Consider the following 21,209-nt stretch of genomic DNA (forward strand, 5'->3'; position numbering starts at 1 on the left):
TTAAAGCTCCTGTCACTAATCGAACCCCCAGTGGCTGCCGAACCATAAACCACACTCCCATAGTCAATTCGGGATTGGACAAGGGCTCTGTAGAGCTGCAGCAGCATACAATGATCTGCACCCCAGTTGGTGTTGCTCAGGCAATGGGGGGCTTGAGGTGCTGCCAGCACTTCTGCTTAAGCTGACGATGATGAAGGAGCCAAGTCAATCAAACGCCGAAAACCATTCCTACGAACTGTTATGTCTCCACTACAGTGGAGGTAAAGTGAGGGTTCTGGATGAACGGTACGATGCTGACAGAAGTGCACGACACACGACTTTCCAGCTGAAAACTGGAAGCTGTGGGCTAGAGCCCATGACTGCACCTTGTGCATGGCTCCCTGGAGGTGCCGCTCAGCAACAACAGTACTGGAACAGCAGTACAAAATGGAGAAGTCATCTGCATAGAGAGAAGGCGAGACGGAGGGCCCAACAGCTGCCGCTTTACCATTAATGGCCACTAAAAATAGAGAGACACTCAATACAGAGACCTGCGGGACTCCAATCTCCTGGATATGGATGGTGTTATGGGAGTCAACAACTTGGACACGGAAAGTACAGAGCGACAGGAAGTTTTGGATAAAAATCGGGAGTGGTCCCCAAAGGCCCCACTCATAAAATGTGGCAAGGATATGATGTCGCCAAGTCTTGTCGTATGCTTTACGTATGTCAAAAAAGACGGCAATCAGATGTTGCCATCTGGAAAAGGCTGTTCGGATCGCAGACTTGATGGACACAAGATTATCAGTGGTAGAGTGACTCTGGCGGAAGCTGCCCTGACATGGAGCCAGCAAGCCACGTGACTCCAGGACCCAACCCAACCGCCGACATACCGTACATTCCAGCAGCTTACAAAGAACATTAGTGAGGCTGATGGGCCGATAGCTGTCCACACCAAGCGGGTTTTTAACGGGTTTGAGCACTGGAATGATGGTGCTCTCCTGCCATTGCGATGGAAAGACACCATCGCACCAGAGCCAGTTGAAGATGAGAAGATGTCGCTTGTAGTCAGATCATCTGGCTGTGGAAGCGATCAGGCCCATTACCTGTGTTGGGGCAATTTGCAAGGGCACTAAGGAGCCCCCACTCTGTAAATGGGGCGTTATAGGATTCACTGCAACGTGCAGTGAATGAGAGGATGTTCCCTTGCAGCCGCCGTCTGAGTGTGCGAAAAGCTTGGGGGTAATTCTCCGACGAGCTCGCCGACACTCCTTAATTGCTTCAGTGACTTCCTTCGACCACCAAGGGACTGCCTTATTCTCGGGCGCCCTAAAGAACGAGGGATCACGTTATCTGCCGCAGAAACAATTGTGCTAGTCACCTGCTCAACCACCACATTGATGTTACCGTGTGGGGGAGATTCAGCGGTGACAGCAGAAGTGAAAGTTCCCCAGTCCACCTTGTTCAAAGCCCATCTGGGCAGGCGTCCATGTGCCTGACGCCGGGGCAGTGACAGGAAGATAGGGAAATGGTCACTACCACACAGGTCGTTATGTGCTCTCCAATGGATAGATGGGAGAAGTCCTGGGCTGCAAATTGATAAATCAATGGCTGAGTAACTACCATGAGCCACAATGAAAAGTGTGGTGGCCCCAGTAGAGGCAGAGGTTGAATTGCGACAGTAAAGTTTCGACATCTCTGCCTCGGCCAGTAAGCATGGTACCACCCCACAAGGGGTTATAGGCATTAAAATCTCCCAGAAGTAGGAAAGGTTTAGGGAGTTGATCAATCAGTGCAGCTAATACATTCAGGGGTACTGCACCATCTGGAGGAAGGTATACATTGCAGACAGTTATTTCTTGCGCTGTCCTTATTCTGACAGCCACAGCTTCAAGAGGGGTTTGAAGGTGCACATGTTCACTACAGACTGAGTTTAGGACATAAACACAAACTCCACCTGACACTCTATTATAGTTGCTACAGTTCCTGTAAATTGTCAGCCTCGTAACTGCTGGCGCGCTGCCACGATTGCGTCAGCCGGCCTTATCGGCCGGGGTCAAAGGTCAAGCGCTCAGAGAGCTGACGTAACATGCTGTTCTCGCTCTATGCCGACAGATTCTAGATGTACCCTTGTCCGGTTTTCAGCTACGCTACAGATCCATTTATTTATGAAAATACAAAGTACAATCACCAACAAACTTTACATATTCACAGGTACCTTTGCCTTTGATCCAAATAAATACAGTTTCATTACATGATAGCTTACGTCTATTACAAGTATACAAGGTAAAGGGAGAGGGTGACATATAGGTAGATTTGCCAAAGTCTTTATTAGCATTTTCAGTAACATGATAGGTTCGGTAGGCGATGACATCTCGGTCCACAAAGCTCTCCAGGCCAGATACATTTGGAACTCCTGATCCACCTCGTACAATAGCGACGGTTAACCAGCCATTGCCATGGGTGAAGGAATCATTGATGTCGATGCTGAAATTGAGTCTGCATCCACAGAAGACTGCTGGTCCATCGAGCAGAGAATGTGCTGAAACATTGCTGGGAACCAGTTTTCATGGAGGGCAATGCAGATAGCAGGTGTAAAGTTTAACAGTTGCCGTAGCTCAGCCAGGTGTTGGAAAAAACCACCGCAATTCCACTGGAGGATGACATCATGAGACTGGAAAGGCATGGAACTTTCAATGAGGCAGTTTAGCCAAAATCTCCACCCCATCCTCAGCCGCAGAGCTTGTAGGTAGCGGTGGTGTGCATGTCACCACAATTTCCTTGGTCTTAGGGGTTTTCTTTTTGGATTTCTCTTGCTGCTCCTTGGGTTTCCCTGGCAGGGAGGAACAGGCAGTGAAAAACTATGGGGTCAACTGAATCTTTCAATCCAAAGGATAAATCGAGAGAGATCTGTGGTCTGAGTACACACCATGGGGTGTATAAGATTGCTTCCTGACAGTGGGGGAAGTTGAGGTTTCAAGCAAAGGCATTGTGAGCCCAGTTCTGGGTCTCTGTTATGTGAGGTTAATCTCTCTACTAGGAAAAAGGACATTGTAGTTTGGATGCTTAGGGGAGCTGTAAACATGTGTGGCATAATTGAGTACCTGTTGTTGGCACTTGGTCTGGAGTGGAGGGGCCCCAGTCTCCACAAGTTGGTTGTTCACAAGGCTAGTTTGAAAGGCTCCTGTTGAAAGTCTGACCCCACAATGGTGTGTTGCATCCAGAGACCGTAATACCGAACCATATTCCAGACTCCCACAATCAAGACAGGGCTTTGTAGAGCTACAGATGGGCAGTGCAGTCTGCATCTCAGCTGGTATTACTGAGGTAGCACTTTTGCTTAAGTTGAAGAAGATGGGGAAGCCACGCCAATCGCGCATCGAAGACCAGTCCCAGAAAGAGTCAAGTCTCCACCACATTGAGCAACTGGTTGTTGAGGTAAAGTTCTGGTTGTCAATTAACAGTACAATATCAGCAGAAGTGCACAGTGTGACTCTTGGCAGCTGAAAACTGAAAGCAATGGGTGATGACTCATGACTGCACCTTTCAAATGGCACCCTGCAGTCGGCATTCAGGAACACTCACACTAGAGAAGCAATAGTGAAAGCAAAAATCGTTGGCACACTAGAATGTTATATTGAAGACCCCACAGCTGTGCTAGACCATTTACGGCCACTAGAAAGAGAGGAACATTCAATACAGAGCCTTGTGGGACTTTGGGAAGCATCAACTTGGAGCTGGGAAGTACAGCGTGACAAGAAGTACTGGACAAAAATCTGAAGTGGACCCTGGAGACACCACACATGTCAGATAGTGAAGATGTGATGTCACCATGCGATGATGTAAGCCTTTAGCAGATCAAAGAAAACAGCAATAAGGTGTTGATGTAGGTCGAAAGTTGTCCGACGGCACACTCTGGGTAAACCAAATTTTCACCAAAAACCTTGGCAAAAACTGTCCTGGGACAGAGTCAGAAGGCCAAACCACATTGTACTCGATAGCAATTTGTGTAATAATCGTATGGGAAAGGGTGAATGTCAATATAGTGTCAAATTTTTTGCATAAAACAAAATTTCATAAATGCTAAAGAGCAGGAGGAAGTGGAGAAGTTTGTTTACGAGTGATCTATTAAAAATTAATAACCCTAAAGTACATAATGTTGCCTTTAAGTAAGTTTTTGAGGATGACAAAGATGTAGAGCCTGTGTGTTATGTGAATGTTAATATTATGCAGAGTGAATGTGAGACAGGTGTGCAGGATGATTTGCTGGTTGAAACTGAATCAATGAGTAAAGGATTAGAGAAACTAAATGTAAATCAGAATAATGTGTGTGTTGACGTTTTAGTTGACAGTGGAAGCAATATTTGCGGGCTGAAGAAAAGTTCTGTGACCAGGTTAAGGAATTATATGCTACGAAACTAGTAGTGTGTCCTGTGACAAGTGTAAACATTAAGAATGCTACAGATCAGCTCCGTAAGCCAGACCAAAGAGATGCTTTGCTTGAATTTGTTATAGATGGGGAATAATTTGAGGGCAATTTCCTAGTGATATCAGGTTTAACAATAAATTTTATGCTTGGTGTGGGCTTCATGACCAACAAAATGTGACTTAATTGCATGGAAAAAGAAATTGAGTTTGACTGTGAGGTAAATGTAATGTAATGTCAAATCTGTCTGCAACAAAGATGACAAATGGTGCTGAGAACATAAGCAAACAAATTACAAAATTAAATTAGTAGTGTTAATAGTATCTCTGAACAGCAGAAACATTGAAGAATATTAGGATAAGGAAACACAGTATGTGTGTGTGTGTGTGTGTGTGTGGGGGGGGGGGGGTTGTGCCTATCTGCGACTCAGCAAGTGACAACTTTCAGTTTCATAATATGGTTACATTCCATCCTGGATTTTCCATTGTTTGAAACAAGAACTGTATAATTTATGGGATAAAAACAGTGATGTGTGTCTGAAAGACCCAGTCAATAAGGGTTTTTTGAATTCTCTCACATGAACTTTTCAGGGTAAAACAATTTGTCATAGCTTTAAATGACAAGGAGGCTGTGAAAGAAAAATTGCAACAGATGATGGAATGGTGTGCAACCGAGCTTCACAGAAGAAATACAACTACCATTAGTAACAGTCGAGAAGAAGAATAGGTCTGTGAAGACAGTTCTGAATGCCAGCAAACTAAATAAGATAATGGTACAGGAGGCAGACTGTTCAGGAAATATGAATAAATTGTTCCAGAATTTTAAAGTTATTGAAATAATATCGAGCAAGGATTTGACATCATGGTTTTGTAAGTCTCGCCAGTGCAGAGTAGCACAGAATACACTCTTTTTGTATGCGACATGTGTGCCTATCAATTTAAAGCTGTGCCCTTTGGATTACGGATACTGGTAGCTGTATTTGTGCAAGCATTGCACAACATCCTCGCCACAGAAATGATGAAAAGGTTAATCGTACAAGTTGACCATATCATGCTGATTATGAAAACACTGCAGGAGCACATCATGTTATTAAGGCAGGTATTTACAGCTACATGCAAGGGAGCCATGACTATTAAGTTAGAAAAGTCAGATTTCATCAAGACCGAGACTAGTTTCCTAGTTCACATACAGACAGGCAAGGGGTTGGTGCCACATGAGAACATATTAAAAGCAATTTCAGAATGTGTGCAATTTCAGAATGTGTCATGCCTAAATGTAAGAAACAGCTGAAATTGCTCCTTAGCATGTGCAATTTCTATCATAAATATATTAACAATCAGTGTCTAAGTTCACCTCATTTAAGTACACTGTTAAAAAAGAATAAGGATTTGGACATGCAAATGCAAAAGATATTTCAATGAAATTATAGAGAGTATGTGTAGCAGTAAGATCTTGTATTTACATGACCTGTCCTTACTGTTCTATCTGGAAATGGATAATTCAGATTTTGCGGTTGGTGCAAATTTCGTCCTGGAAAGGGAAGTAAGTGGTCAAACTGTAAATATATGTATAGCCTTTTCATGCTGAATTTTAACAAAACATGTGCTGGATGTGGAATATCTGAGAAGGAACTGCTGGAGACATAATATGGTTTTACAAAGTTTAGATTCTACCTCAAAGGGCACAAAACAATGGTATTTATGGACCACAAGGCACTCAAGCAAGTGGGAATTTAAGTTGCTCAATGGACGATTTACAAGATGGGCAATGTTCTTGCAACAGGTTAACTGTGACATCAGAGACATAGATGGGTCTGAGAACAAAATGGCGATACACTGTCATAAGAAGGTGCAAAGTACACTGGTGTCCAAAATTAAAGCAACAAACCACTATTTCCCCACATTCACAAAATAATCATACAAACTGTCAACATGCGTCAGCACGATCATATTCTGCACAGATAGCATTCCGGCCAATGTACAACCACGCTAATGGTGATGTCACGGCACCTATCAAATTGGGTAGTGTTTGCTGGGTAGTCTCACATCCACCATTGCTGTGTACACAGTCACAGACGGTGCAGTATGGCACAGAGAAGATGCCTACCAGGCTTTCTGTGGTGGAGGGCCATGGGAAGAATGGAAGCAGGACAGTTGCAAACTGATGTGGCCTAATCTGAATCTTTCTGTTGTTTCTTGGATGTAGGGACAGTTTACAGAGATGGAAACTGTATTCCAAAGACCAAGGCAGGTACCTGACACAGTATCCACTGGACGTGTTGCTTCGAGGCAGAAGCCTTTGCGACAGTGGCCTTTACTGTGGGAGACCTGTTGCATGAGTATCTCTGATGTGTCTTCACAGAAGAGAACATCTACAGTGGAGTCGTCAATATGCCACCTGGATAGTTGAAAAGTGGGCTGATGTTCAGATGAGTCTCAGTTTGGTCGGGAGAGTGATTCTTGATGGATCTGCATCTGAAGGAAATCTGGAACTTGCTTTTGAGACCAATGTCGAGGAGGATCCCTAATGGTGTGGGCAGGGATTACATTGACCACTCGAACACTGGTACCTCATGTGCGGTTACTGCAAGGTGCTGTGGGCCCAGACTTCGTGCTCATGGACAATAATGCTCAATTTGTAGAGTGTGGGTGGTTTACGTTTTCTTGGAAATGGGAGATACTGTGCATGCAGCACGGCCTGCTTACTCTCCCAATTTGAATCCCATAGAGCATGTCTGGGATGCACTAGGGAGAAGGGTTACATCCATCAATGACTCTTCAACATCTCCGAGCAGCTCTGAAAGAAGAATGGGCGTTATTACCTCAACATGAGCTTGATGACATTGTTCACAGCTGACCCCATCATTATCAGGCCTGTATTTCTGCCAGGGTTAGTCACACCCCACACTGACGACATTACTAAGTTATCACAAAGTGTGTGCAAATCCATTACATTGGAGAAAATGAATAACATTTTTGTTTACAGTTATGAATTCTGCAGTTGTTTACGTTTTGTATTCTTTACTATTTTTTTCTATCACCTGTTTAATTTGTTTTGTGGCAGAATAAATGCAGTAACATGTGTGTGTTGCTTTAATTTTGGACACCAGTGTATATGCAAGGATATTAGATGAATGCAGAATGTGGATCCCAATTTAAAAAAGATAAAGGCAAATTTTGGCTCCACGGAAAATGTGAAAAATTGCTACGATTTTATAAAATATATAAGGGGAGTAGTGAAGACAGCTCTTTCAGGGGTGCTGAGAGATAACAGGAGAAACACACAAGTGTGCTTTGCACTATGTATGAGCAGGGCAGTAGGGCAGTGCGCTGCACACTCAACGAGGTGTACTGTTAGTGTTCCCGAGGCACTGAGGGTAGCCATGGCTAACTGCGGCAATAGAGGATTGTGTTTTTCACACACCATTAGACTGAATGTACTGGTGGCATGCCTGCATCGAAAATAGTGATGTCATTGACCCATCTATTACATGAAACCAAAGGTGGCTTACGTGCCAGCATGCAGTGTGTCTTAAAATACACCACAAAGAGAATAGTGTTTCGTTTCTTGTGAGCAAGTAGGTTGCAAGCTTTAGGAGAGCCCGAAGTTAAAACAGATTGTCTCATTACTCACTTCATACATTCTGAAGGCTGCTCTGGCACCAGTGGAATGCATGTCTTAAAACACAGCATAAAAGGACATTGTCTCTGGACACTGGTACAAGATGGTCACAGACTTTCAAGTACAAGGGAGTGGAATGACAGGACTCTATAAATCAACAGTTGCATTGCATTATGACCAAAGCTGGTAACATTTATTAAGCACTGCAGGCTACCCAGGCACCCTCACGGCACGTGTCTTACAACGTTGTCTCCTTCAAACACATGATATGATCACACATTTTTGGCGCCCAAGGGTTTGAATCTGACACTGTATACTATCCAGCAGGTTAATTGTTTGCATATTTGTTAAATGCTGTAAAAGGAAAAGACACCAGTGAGGCAGCCTGTTTTACAGCACTTCATAAAGAGGTATTGTTACCTCTACTTGAGACAGACCTCCATGTAAGTTTAAGTAATGTAGGCACACACAGCATTACATTGACTATCTCTTTTTGTAATCAAATGTCTCATTAAATTGAAGAAAAAAAAAGTGGTAGTGTCTATCGGCAAAATGTGTAGAGCACTTAGGTGCTTAATTCAATGTCAAAATTAAAATGTGTTAGTGAAATAATTCAATGTAACCTAATCTTTTTATGAGAGATTAGAAATAGTAAATACGTAATGTTTGGTATCATTATAATCAGCCTTTACGTGCATTTTAGGATACAACTTTTATTTAATTATAGTTGCTAAGGTTAGCCAATTTGTTCAGAAGTTGTACACATTTGTACTTATTGTGCAGTAACACGGTGGCAGTGCCACGGAGGTAACAACCAATAGCAGACAAACTCTGTAGCGTGGTGGGGCATGGTGTAATATAGCTGGGAATTGATGTTCAGAGGATTAGGGACTTCCATCATGAGCTGAAACATGTCAAAATGTTTCTGTTTTAGCAGGAGATGTGTCTCCTGGATTAGAGGATTTTGGTTGGAGACTCGATAGGGTCTTTCTGAGACACATCACTATTGTTATGCCATAAATTATACAGCTCTTGTTTCTGCTATTTAGAGATATTACTAATGCCACTAATTTTATTTCTAATTTGTTCATTTATATTGTCAGCACCATCCGTCTTCCTCATTGCAGACAAATTTGACATTATCTGAAACACCAGACAAGACACTTTCAAATCTAACTCTCTTCCTATTAGGTTCAAGGGAGGAAGGATTTCTGTATCCATGACAGCAGTAGAGTTACTGATTGGCTTTCAGTGGCAAATACCTATGCTATAACAGTTTCTGGACTTTGATTTGTTCAAGTGTTCCTCATTTTTTTTATAAAATTTCCGTGTTGTGAAGCTATAGGGAACTATGATCATTTAGTGGGTTTTCTGCCAGTGATAGTGAATGCAAGCAGTAAAGTTGTATTGAGAAGGGTATTCAGACATAGGAACTATTCAAATTCTTTCTCATAAATTGTGATGAAGATCTTGAGTTTACTTTGTAAATTGGCTTCTGCTAAACTGACTGAAATAATTGATACCAAACACAAACTAATGTTTGTAAATAAACAAGAAGCATATTCATAGTGTTACATAGCTTATTTGTTACAAAACAAATCCAGCTACATACTTTTAATTAAAATGGAACTCAGAAGTCTGCAAGGACATTATAAATTTGTGATCTTCTTAAAAGGGGATTATTTTGCTGTGCTCTACAATTGCCACTAAACAAAACTGATGAGCTAAAATCCATGTAAAATTTGATTGTACATTTACATTTCTGCAGCCCCCGCCCCCAAGGAAGTGTTTTAATTCCCAACAGGGAGTCACAGCTCACAAAACAGTGTAGCTCAAGTACAAGCACCCACACTATATTCATCCACTATTTGAGAGTAAGAGTACTAAGTGACTTGAAATGAACTTCACATATAATTTCAGATCTTTACAAAATGTATTCTCACCGCACCGACACTCCCCCCCTCCACAACAAACACACACACACACACACACACATACACACACACACACACACACACACACACACACACACACTAAATTTTCACTGCTATCACATCAGGCATGGTGTTTTAATTTAGTACTTCTTTAGCTAGCTTTATTCAAAACACATCAATACATTTTGCAGACAGTATCCACTTACGCCACTGCTCGTATCTGCCAAATTATATCATTGTACAACACAGTTCAAGAGGTACAACGCCATAAACACTACTTAAAATGGAGCACAAATTGCTATGACTACACACACCCTGTGTTTGACCATGAGAGCACTTAGCAACTTACAATCAACTTAAAACATAATTTCAAACCTTTTCTAAACTACTTCTTGTGTACATGCTTAACGTCAAACATTTGACACATTAACCCATTTGTAAAATAATCATAAGTTTGAAACTGTTTTATACATGGGAGTTTGATTCTTTTAAGAACCAGATGTTACTGGTATAGTACAGGGCATCCATGATGAAAGTTACAGTTTCAAAATGCTTAGGATAACCATTGCTCAAATGAAGTAGACTGGGGGGGAAAAAAACCACAAAAATTTTACCAATAGATGGTGCCATAAAAGTCTTAACATAAATTGGAATGGCTACAAATGACAGATGAATCACAAAACGATGGCTATGGTTTGAATTGTGCATTACACCATTCATACTGTTCAATGTGTACAACTGCAAAAGTTCAGCAGTCAACAGCTGTGGCACTGTTAGTTAGCTAAGCCCACCCACCATGACAAGATTTGATCAATTGGATGCTAAAAATCAAGTTTTTAATTGTCCCGAGGCAAAAACTACACGAAAAGCAAAATGACCTTGGCATTCAATTGTTGTGGGGCACAGATCACATAAAGAGTAAAATGACATTGGTTTTTAATTGTCCTGCATAAAAAGAAAAATGAAATCTGTTTCTAATTATCATGAGATTCGCGTATGCCATGTTCAATATTTCAATATGCTGTCCACTGTTTTCTGCCACAATTTGAAATCAAGAAATAGCATGTTCCACAACAGACTGGAGTGTCCCGGGTCACATTCAGAATGCGATCGACAATGCATGCCTTCAATTCAGCTACATTTGTAATTGGAGCACTGAACACATCTTTCATGTAACTCCACAGCCAGAAGTCACACAGATAAAGATCAGGTGATCTGGATGGCTACGATGTAGGCAAATTATGGTTGATAATTCTAGCATTTGCAAAACACCTCTGCAGCATATATTTCACTGGTTGTGCAAAGTGTGGATGACTGCCATATTGCATAAAAATGATCCTACCCACACATTTTCTGCTGTTGAAGGGTTGGAATGATGATGGTGCACAAAAGACACTCATGATGTTTACCAGTGATGATACAGTTAATAACAGGACTTGCAGGACTCATCTCCTTGAAAAAATACAGCTCTACGAAAAATGATAATCCCAATCCGCACCACAGTCACCTTTGCAGAACGAAGTGGCATCAACTGATGTGCATGCAGATTTTCCATTGTCCATATTCTGCAAGTCTATGTATTGACATGTCATGTCCTGGATGATGGAAATACGCTTCATCTGTCCACGGAAAGTTCCATGGCAATTCACACTGTCTATTTTCATGTGAGCAATAAATTCCAAGGTGAACGTTTCTCTTTTTGGAAGGTCAGCAAGAAACAACTTCTGAACATGGAAGATTTTGTACAGATAGCAATGCAGGATGTTTTAAAGGATATTGTACAGCGTGCTTGCAGGTGTGTCCAACTTTTGGGCAATTCCCCATGCACAGCATGTCTGCACACCACCCCTCAACTGCTCCTGCAATGGTGTGGCTACATCTTCGACAGAAGTTGGATCAACTGCTTTCCTCCCTCTGCCACACTGCACTTCAAAAGAACCTGTCTCTTAAAATTTTGGAATCATTTTCTCCAGACCCTTAGCAGACATTTTTCTTATCTGTGAGTGCCCAGACCACCTGCGGGGCTACTGGCACAGAGTCACTGTTCTTGTGAAAGAGCTCTACCAACAGTGTGTGATCCTTCATGGAAACAGTCATGTCGAGTGTCTCGGATGCAAACTGAGGAACAGCCATGTGCAGTGGTTCTGCTGGTGTGCATATTCTGATGATTACAGCACCATCTATGGTCAAAATTTCATTAACCCCCACCCCTTCCCAATGACATTCCCCCGTGTTAGTAATATGCTGTTCAAATCTGATGTTATTCCGAGCAGTGGTTCTCTTTCTACAGTGTTTTGAAACTGGAACTTTAATTATGGACACCCCATATGACAAAGGAGACAGAAGACTTGCACCCCCTCACCCCCCTCCCCGAGTAGCAGCTTTCTTTCTATTTTACTTGATTAAATTTAGAAGCTAAAAGCATGACAAGCATAGTGATAGTTTATTGTACAGATTAAGTTGCTATGATTTTCTTGTCTTTTGTTAATGCTTAACTTAACACATCTCTGATGGTTCTCCGTCTCGAGTGGATCTACAGAACATGATGAATGAATGGATGGATGAATGAATGAATGCATGAATGTGAGCATGCATTTATTTAACATCACTAAATAGATATTCTCTGAATGTAGAGTTACTGTGTCCTTTGGCCCTTTAAGTTTCATTCCCCTGCAGGGGCTGTCCAATACTGGTAACTGGAACATAGGGTACTGAACTGACAGCTCACACAACCTTGGTTAGAAAAAAGAAAATCCCTCTTATTTGGCTTCTACCAAGCAGATTTGGTGGAAATTCACTTGTTTCTGAAGTGGAATTTGTCTTATTCTTTTGTATATAATGATCTGTCATAGCAAAAGTAAATGGTAAAGGGATGTGGTTTCGACAGTGAGATTACATTTAAATATAGGGGGCAAAGGAGATGAGAAGTTATTCGCAGTAAGTCTGTGATAGTACCCTCACCCTGGGCAAAGAACTGCATAGCTCAGAAACAGTGTAGAAATGCAAATTGGCAAAGAGAGAACTCTGGTAATATGTTAGTTCAAAAGAAAAAGATTAAGGGAACCTGGTCTGATGGCTTCACACCTACACCTCTTGCACTTTAGACCCTACATTTGTTGAATATTCCTCCCGCAGTCAATACGTCATGCAGTTGGACCGACTTAAAGCAAAGTGCTCTAACAAATCTACTAGGACTGAATGGTCAAAATTAATTGTATAATGATAAGCTGTTAATATATTTGTAATTTTTAAAAATTATGTCTGCATAACAAGAGTTCAGCACTTTTCATGGGATATTATTATTTTTGGGGTAGTTTCGCTTTTGAGAAATCTAACAACACAAAATCCAGGATGGAATAATGGCAAAATTATGAAAAGGAAAGACTGCTACTCACCATATAGAGGAGATGTTGAGTCGTAGACAGACACAACGAAAAGACTGCTATACATGTTGAACTTTTGGCAAAAAGGCCTTTTTATAAGGTAGACACACAGATACATATTCACACAAGTGCAACTCTCTCTCTCTCTCTCTCTCTCTCTCTCTCTCTCTCTCTCTCTCTCTCTCTCTGTGTGTGTGTGTGTGTGTGTGTGTGTGTGTGTGTGTGTGTGTGTGTGTGTGTGTGTGTGTGTGACACACACAGATATATGAACACTGAGGCCAGACTGCGAGCAACTGCACCTGATGGGAGAAGCAAGCTGAGTGGTGGAGGAAATAGGCGTGTAGTGCTGCTTCTGGGATCATACAGGGACATAGTTCGGACAGGTGAAATTGGGAGGTCACCTACAAACAAATCCACAGGACAGCAATAGAAACCCGCATGGCACCATCATATGCCAGCCTATTCATCGACTGCCTTAAGGAATGCTTCCTAAACACCCAAAGTCCTAAGACCCTCAACTGGTTGATTCACTAATGAGATCTTTGTGATCTAGATTGAGGGTGAGGACACACTATCCATATTCCTCTAGAACCACAACACTTTCTCCCCCATTCACTTCACCTGGTCCCCTCAAACCAACACCCTCCTCAATGTTGACCTCCACCTCAAAGATGGCTATATCAGTAACTCCGTCCACATCAAAACTACCAGCCACCAGCAGAACCTCCACTTTGACAGCTGCCACCCATTCCATACAAAGAAGTCCCTTCATACAGCCTTCCATACAGCCATGGCTGTCGCATATGCAGTGATGAGCAGTTCCTCTCCAAATATACCAAGTGTCTTGCTGAGGCCTTCACACATCGTAATTGCTCTCCCAACCTTGCACAGAAACAGTCTCTTGTGCCTTGTCTCTCCAGTCAACTACCACCTTCCACAGACCCACCACCTGACCACAAAGGAGCACTCCCCTCCCAGGACTGAAGCAACTGAATCATATTTCCATCACGATTTCGACTACCTCTTGTTGTGCCCTGAAACGGGAAATATCACCCCCACTGTCCTTCCCACCCCTCCCACTGTGATATTCCACTACATACCAAGCCTACACAACATCCTCATCCATACCTACTCTTCTCCTTGTTCCATCCCCTTGCCTCTTGGCTCATATCCCTACAACAGACCTGGATGCAAGACCTGTCCCACACATCCTCCCACCACCATCTACTCCAGTTCAGTCACAAGCATCACCTACCCCATCAAAGGCAATGCTTCCTGTGAAAACAGTCATGTGATCTCTAAACTAAGCTGCAACCATTGTTCTGCATTCTATGTAGCTCCAGTACCAATTTGATGTCTGTCTGCATGAACAGCCACCGACAAACTGTAGCCAAGAGACATCTGCACCATGCAGCTGCTGAGCATGCTGCCCAGCACAACATTCTTAATTACTGCTTCACAGCCCACACCATATGGATCCTTCCTACCAACACCAGTTTTTTTTTTTTTTTTAATGCACAGGTGTGAACTCTCCCTGCAATATATAATAAATTCCTGTAACCTGGCTTCAACCTTTGTTAGTCCCTGCCCTTCATCTACCTATCTCCTTCCCTGCTCCCACTCCAGCACCACAAAACTTTCTACTTTGCCAACACACCCACCAGCCTTCCTTCCTCTCCTCTATTTCTCTCCTTTTCGCCCCCCCCCCCTCCACCCTCCCAAACGTTCTGACTGCACCCCTAGCTGCTCTGCCCTGTTCCCAACACATCGCTGCACACTCCCACAAGCAGCACTACACCCCCACCCTGCTATCCTTCCACCTTCCTGCCCCAGTCTCCTTTTTATCCCCAACACAGATTGCTTCTCCCATCAGGTGTAGTTGCTTGAAGACCACCATCAGTGGCCAGAGACAGTGGCCATGTGTGTATGAGTTGTACTTGTGTGAAGGTCTGCATGTTTTCTCCTTTAGGAGAAGTCCTTTTGGCCGAAAACTCAACATTTATAGCAGTCTTTTTGTTACGTCTGTCTGCAACTCATCTCTTCTACAAGGAGAGTAGAAATCTTTCCTTTTCATAATACTGTCATCTACAAACGCTAGATTAGCTTTTAAATTTGGATAATGAGGTACTTTTCCACAAAAACTTGTAAAACAGCAAAATAGGGATGATTTTACACTAAATTTAGTAAAATTTCCACTGAGGGAGGAGATGAGGAATGTATCTTAGTAATACTAATGTAGCAGTAGTAGAAGTAGAAGTAGCAGATGGAAAAGAATTTACTCAGAATTAGTACTGTAGAGTAAATTTCTGCACACAGCTGTTAGAATATAACAAATAAACTGAGTGGCTGTAAATCATGAAAAGCATTGTTCCATTTAAAGACATACCTTGTATGATGCCTTAACCGACTTGGAAGTCAGATGACAATCAGAGCAAGATGCACGGGTGATACCAAATTCGCGATTACACAAGAATTTTTGTTTCTGTGATCTTTATTATTCTTCACATAGAAGACTGCCATTTCACTGGAGATAATGTGGCACTGCTCGACAACTGTTCTGCACATTCTAACATTCTAAACATACGACGTCAAGGGAGCAGAACCACTAGTGACTTACAGTTTGGGAAGGATGTTACCAACACTGACCTATGGGGCAAGGGTGCAGATAATATAGGCTACCCACAAGGTAATCCTACAGCAAGCATTCTGTGTGTGCACAAGCCATTTGGCTGCTCCTACCCACAGATGCTTGGCCAGTGCTGGGGAGGTGAGAGGTGGAGGCAGTCAGCATGTACTTAAATTATGTTTAATTGTAGACTACTTACAGGTACATGCTGAGCAGGGAATTTTTTGCACTTACCTCTAAAACTGTATAAATTATCTCCCATTGCAATGGTCTGAATTTTGGATGACCAAAATATTTTTTCAGAACCCGTATATGATTCTCAGATGGGCACTGACTGTCAAACTAAAAAGAAGAAGAATTTTAAAAAATGATGAAAAAAAGAATGAACATTTAATAAAACAATTAAAGTTTTTGAAAATTATTTCATTTTAACAATACGCAGCACAAAAGATAAACATGGGTATATTTTATTTGAAATGAAATAGTTTTAATGTCTGGAATGCAGCATAAGAATATAGAAATATTCACAATTACTATACTGCTAACACTCTTCATCAACTGTCATGTTTCCGTGTTACTTTCTTTTACATTATTTTATTAATACTTGCGATATATTAAGACTTTTCTGTGGAATGTTGGTCATATTATTGCTTCTCACAGCCATGACATAAATATATTCATCATTAGTCTTAAATCAGCATATTAATTTTCTTTGACATTTTCCTCATTTAGTATATCCTAAGTCAATAGATTGGGGTTTCTGGATAATGAGTTTACTTTCTTATAACTTATTCTCTCATTTTATTTTATATTTCGTGATTTATTTGTATGTAAAGTGCAACCAGTCACTTTTTTGGTCTATGATATGATTTATTTTCTGTACTATCAAGCAATTTTCAAACCATTGCAGACTTATCATCACATGGGGGTTACAGGAACATTGTCTGTACCAAGCACAGCTGGACACTACAGTCATAGTGCTGACAGAAACAGAAATTTAGTTACTGGTAACAAAAAGACTATGAACCTTAATGATCTATCTTTTCATAAACTTCTTCGTACGAATAAACAAATTCCTGTTATTTTTGCCACTATGATGACCATAGCATCCAGCTGCACTGTAACACCTCCATCTGATGAAGATCCTCCAGGGGCTTCAAAACTAGTAATGCTACAGAAAATAAATTGTACCAAAATTCAAGAACGTGACTGGTTGCTTTTTACATACATAAATCCCCAATTTAAATCACAGTTGCAGTTCATAATCCACAATGGATACAATGAATTTATTTATACTTAACTCACAAAAAAGGATTACAGTAATGATTATAAATCACAGACAACTAATAAATAACAGAAAAATAATATGTGGTACATTCATTGATTCACATAATGGGCGATCAAAAAGTTTCTTTTGGAGGGTATTGCTGCAGTGTATACCCTATGCAGCGTAACTCCAGTGTGGGTATGTGAGCACCAAATGCATCCAAACAGGATCAATGTGCTGTTACTCTTTTCGTGGCTGCCAAAGGACAAATACCACTACATGTCCATCTGACAATGAAGAAACTGTTTGGAGCAACATGTCTGTCGAGAACCACTATAGCGGAATGGTGCATTAAATTCCGAGCTGACCATGATTCAACACAAGATGCACAGGACTATCTGGAAGGCCAGCCTCATCCATTACAGATAACAAGTGGGCAGCTAATGATACAATTAGGGCAGACAGGCACCTCGCCACTTGTGTGCTAGCAAAGGATTTTGATTACAGCTTCAGTACTGTACAATACATTATCAGGCAGCAGTTTGGCTACCTTAGGCAGTGAATGCCAGACAGACAGCACATCAGATGGTTCTTTGCCTGAAGCACCAGATGCTTTCCAATGTTGAAGGCAACATGTTCCTCAAATGCATTGTTGCAGGTAATGAAAGCTGGTGTGACCACTGTGAACCGGAGTTTAAAGTGTCAATGATGCAATGGTGTCATCCATTGTCCCTTGTCCCAAGAAGTTTAGGAGCCAGCCATCTGCTGGAAAGGTGATGCACACCCTGTTTTTTGATTACCAGTTCCCACTGCTTGTTGATTTGAAGGAACCTGTGTCTCCACTGTGGAGTGGTACTTCGCAAAGCTGGAGAAATTATGGCACACAATTGGCAAAATGTCTGCGAAAACTGCGACAAGGAGTGCTGCTGCTTCATGATGATTTATGTCCCCATGTCATGAATGTAATTCATGATGTTATGCCAACTCAAGTGAGAGATACTTGAGCACCTGCCCAATAATCATGATCTCTCCCCATGCAATTATCACAACTTTGGTCCATTAAAAAGGTCTTGGAGGGGTGACAATTTCTGTTCGGTGAAAATGTGCACCAGGCAGTTATGGACTTCTTCATGCAGCAGAACACAGAGTTTTACCAAATGCATATCTTCAATATGGTGCATCAGAGGGATGATTGCCTCAATGATCATGGTGATATTGCCTAATTGGCATGTCAATTATGGACTGGACAACCTTTGAACAGAAACTTTTTATCACCCCTTATATGGAAAATTCTGAAGTTTCTTCCACAATAAAACACAGGGAAACGGGAAAGTATTAGTTATGATCTGGGCAGCAATACAATGGAATCTACTATGGTATTATTTCCAGAAAAGAAATTATAGACAACAATCATACAATGACATGAGCACCACATAAAAAACACACTGGCCATTAGCAATGTATGTCTGCAGTCATGTTCAATACTTTGGTCTTATCACAGTGCTGGATAATAAATTCCTTTAAAGAGTTCAAGAAACCTCCAAGTACCCTGTATGAAAATAGTTAACACCAAAACTAATAATGACTTATCCAAACTTTGTTCTTGGAAAAGTTAGATTGTCTGGAGTAAAATAAATATCTTCTGGCTTTAGAGTTATCAGACATAATCAAGGAAGCAGAAACTATTTTATAGCAGGCATTGACAATATAAGTGTTCTGAAGAGTGGTTATGCACTGTGTTAGGACAAGATTACATTTACTATTAAATTCTAAGAAATCATCTGGGCTATATAAAACTGCAGATGAACAATTTGTGGACATAAAACAAATGTCCTTTGCATATGAAAACAGGATGGATTGTTCCAAACAAAAACCAAGTAAGAATCAAACACATGCTGAATCATGATGAAACTGCTTCCATGACCTTATGAAGTACCCAAAAGTATTATTAGACAAAAAATTCAGTGATGGTATAAAAATTTTAATTGGCAACCAGGTACGCAATCTATTGATTGTAAAAACTGAATGAAAACAATCAATTCAAGTGGCTGTTAGAAAACAATTGATTCACTGCTGAAATTTTACATATGGGTTGCATTATTCATTCCATTTTTGAGTGAAATCAGTCTACGGCACAACCGAATGACGACTGATTCAGTTGGTTGGACTATTCATTTTTTCTTTCAAGCAAAACCTTTCACTTGCTTTCTCCAAGAGCAACTGGATGAAAACAGTCAATACAGCTCGTGGTTCTGCATATTGACTGAATTATTCATTCGTTCTTTTCAAGTGAAAGCAATCTGTAGTTTTTCTGTCAGTTGAACTATGTGTTTGTTCTTTAAACTGAAACCACCCTACAATGTTTTATCTGACTGAGGTAGCCATCCATTCCTCTGAGTGACCAGACTGTAGTACTTTCATTAGTTAAACTAAAGCAGTGCTATACGACAGTGGTACACATACTCCTGGAGGGAGCCCCATCTTCGGAGGTATGTGAAGATCTCTCATGGGGCACGTCAAAGTTAAAAAAATAAACGTTATATAAGGGGCAGGCAGACGAAAATGAGAGACTGAAAAAAGTAAGTTGATTGTTTATTATTCAAAAGTAATCACTATACTCATTAATACATTTATTCTACTGAGATACAAGATGGTCAGTGCCTTAATGGAAAAATGTTTACAGTTGCCTGCAGAACCACGATTGTAATGAGGCAAGCACCTCTTTGTCCAAAGCAAATTGACAGCCATGAATATCTTTTCTCAGAGTTTCAAAAATATGGAAGTCACATACGGAGTGATTGGGTCTGTGTGGAGGATCTGTAAGGGCTTCCCAGCAAAACCTACAAGCGTGCTCGAAACAACCTCAGCAACACGTTGGCCCAGGATGATAAATGTATTAACATTTATGGTGATCATTTTGAAATAATAATGGTTTACTTACATTTTTTCCATCTGTCTCATTTTCACTTGACTGCACCTTATACATATGAATTTAATTATGAACTTTCATGAGGACTAGGACCACAGCCTCCGAGAAATTTTTGAATGAAGTCACTTCCCTTGAGGCTGTTGGAATAATATTTATTGCAATTGCAATTTTGACACATGGTCTCTGTCAAGTGCTGTGAGCTACAACATCCCACAGTGCTTGACAATGACCATGTGCTGAAACTGCAGTCACAATAAATAATATTTCAACAGCCTAAAGTTGACTGACTTTGTTAAAAAAAAGCATTTAATTATGCACTGAACAGATCAAGTCTTCTTTTTGTTATTCAAATCTGATTAATATATTTCTGTGAACTGATTCCACATGCAATTAACATGTAACTAATTAAGTTGATGTATCACTGAAAGAAACATTTATGCTCAACTTTTTGTTGAGCATAAGTGTTTCTTTCAGAGTACGAGACAAACAAAACAACATAACATTGCCATGTTTTATTGAATGTTTGCATTCCATTTTACTGAAAATGTGTGATCACATCAATTAATTAAAAACCATTTGAATTTACATCTACATCTACATCTATACTTGGCAAGCCACTGTGAAGTGCTCAGCATAGGGTGCGTCCCATTTTACCAGTTATTAGGATTTCTTCCCATTTCATTCACTTACGGAGTGCAGGAAGAATGATTGTTGGAATACTTCTTGGGCATGATGAAACTATTCTAATCTTATCCTCATAATCCCTATGTGAACAATACATAACACGTTGTAGTACATTCCCACAGTCATAATTTAAAGCCAGTTCTTGAAACTTTGTTAACAGACTTTCTAAGGATAGTTATGTCTATCTTCAAGAGTCTGCCAGTTCAAATTCTTCAGTATCACTGTGACACTCTCCCAGGGATCAAACAAACCTATGACCATATGTGTTGCCCTTCTCTGTATACATTTAATATCCTCTGTTAGTCCCATTTGGTACGGGTCCCACACACTTGAGCAATATTCTAGAACTGGTTGCACAAG

At 41.0% G+C, this 21,209-nt stretch overlaps 1 protein-coding gene across 2 annotated transcripts in view; it reads right to left on the reverse strand.

Moving 5' to 3' along the window:
- LOC126175024 (Werner syndrome ATP-dependent helicase-like) overlaps positions 1–21,209 on the reverse strand; it is a 204,002-nt gene that overhangs the window by 148,219 nt on the left and 34,574 nt on the right. For both annotated transcript variants that reach the window (XM_049921523.1, XM_049921525.1), the window contains one exon: positions 16,204–16,311. In XM_049921523.1, coding sequence (XP_049777480.1) covers positions 16,204–16,311 — 108 coding nt within the window. Of the gene's footprint in view, positions 1–16,203; positions 16,312–21,209 lie in introns of those variants that run through there.

This window comes from Schistocerca cancellata, chromosome 3 (genome assembly GCF_023864275.1).
Source record: "Schistocerca cancellata isolate TAMUIC-IGC-003103 chromosome 3, iqSchCanc2.1, whole genome shotgun sequence".
In the NCBI taxonomy this organism is placed as follows: Eukaryota; Metazoa; Arthropoda; class Insecta; order Orthoptera; family Acrididae; genus Schistocerca; species Schistocerca cancellata.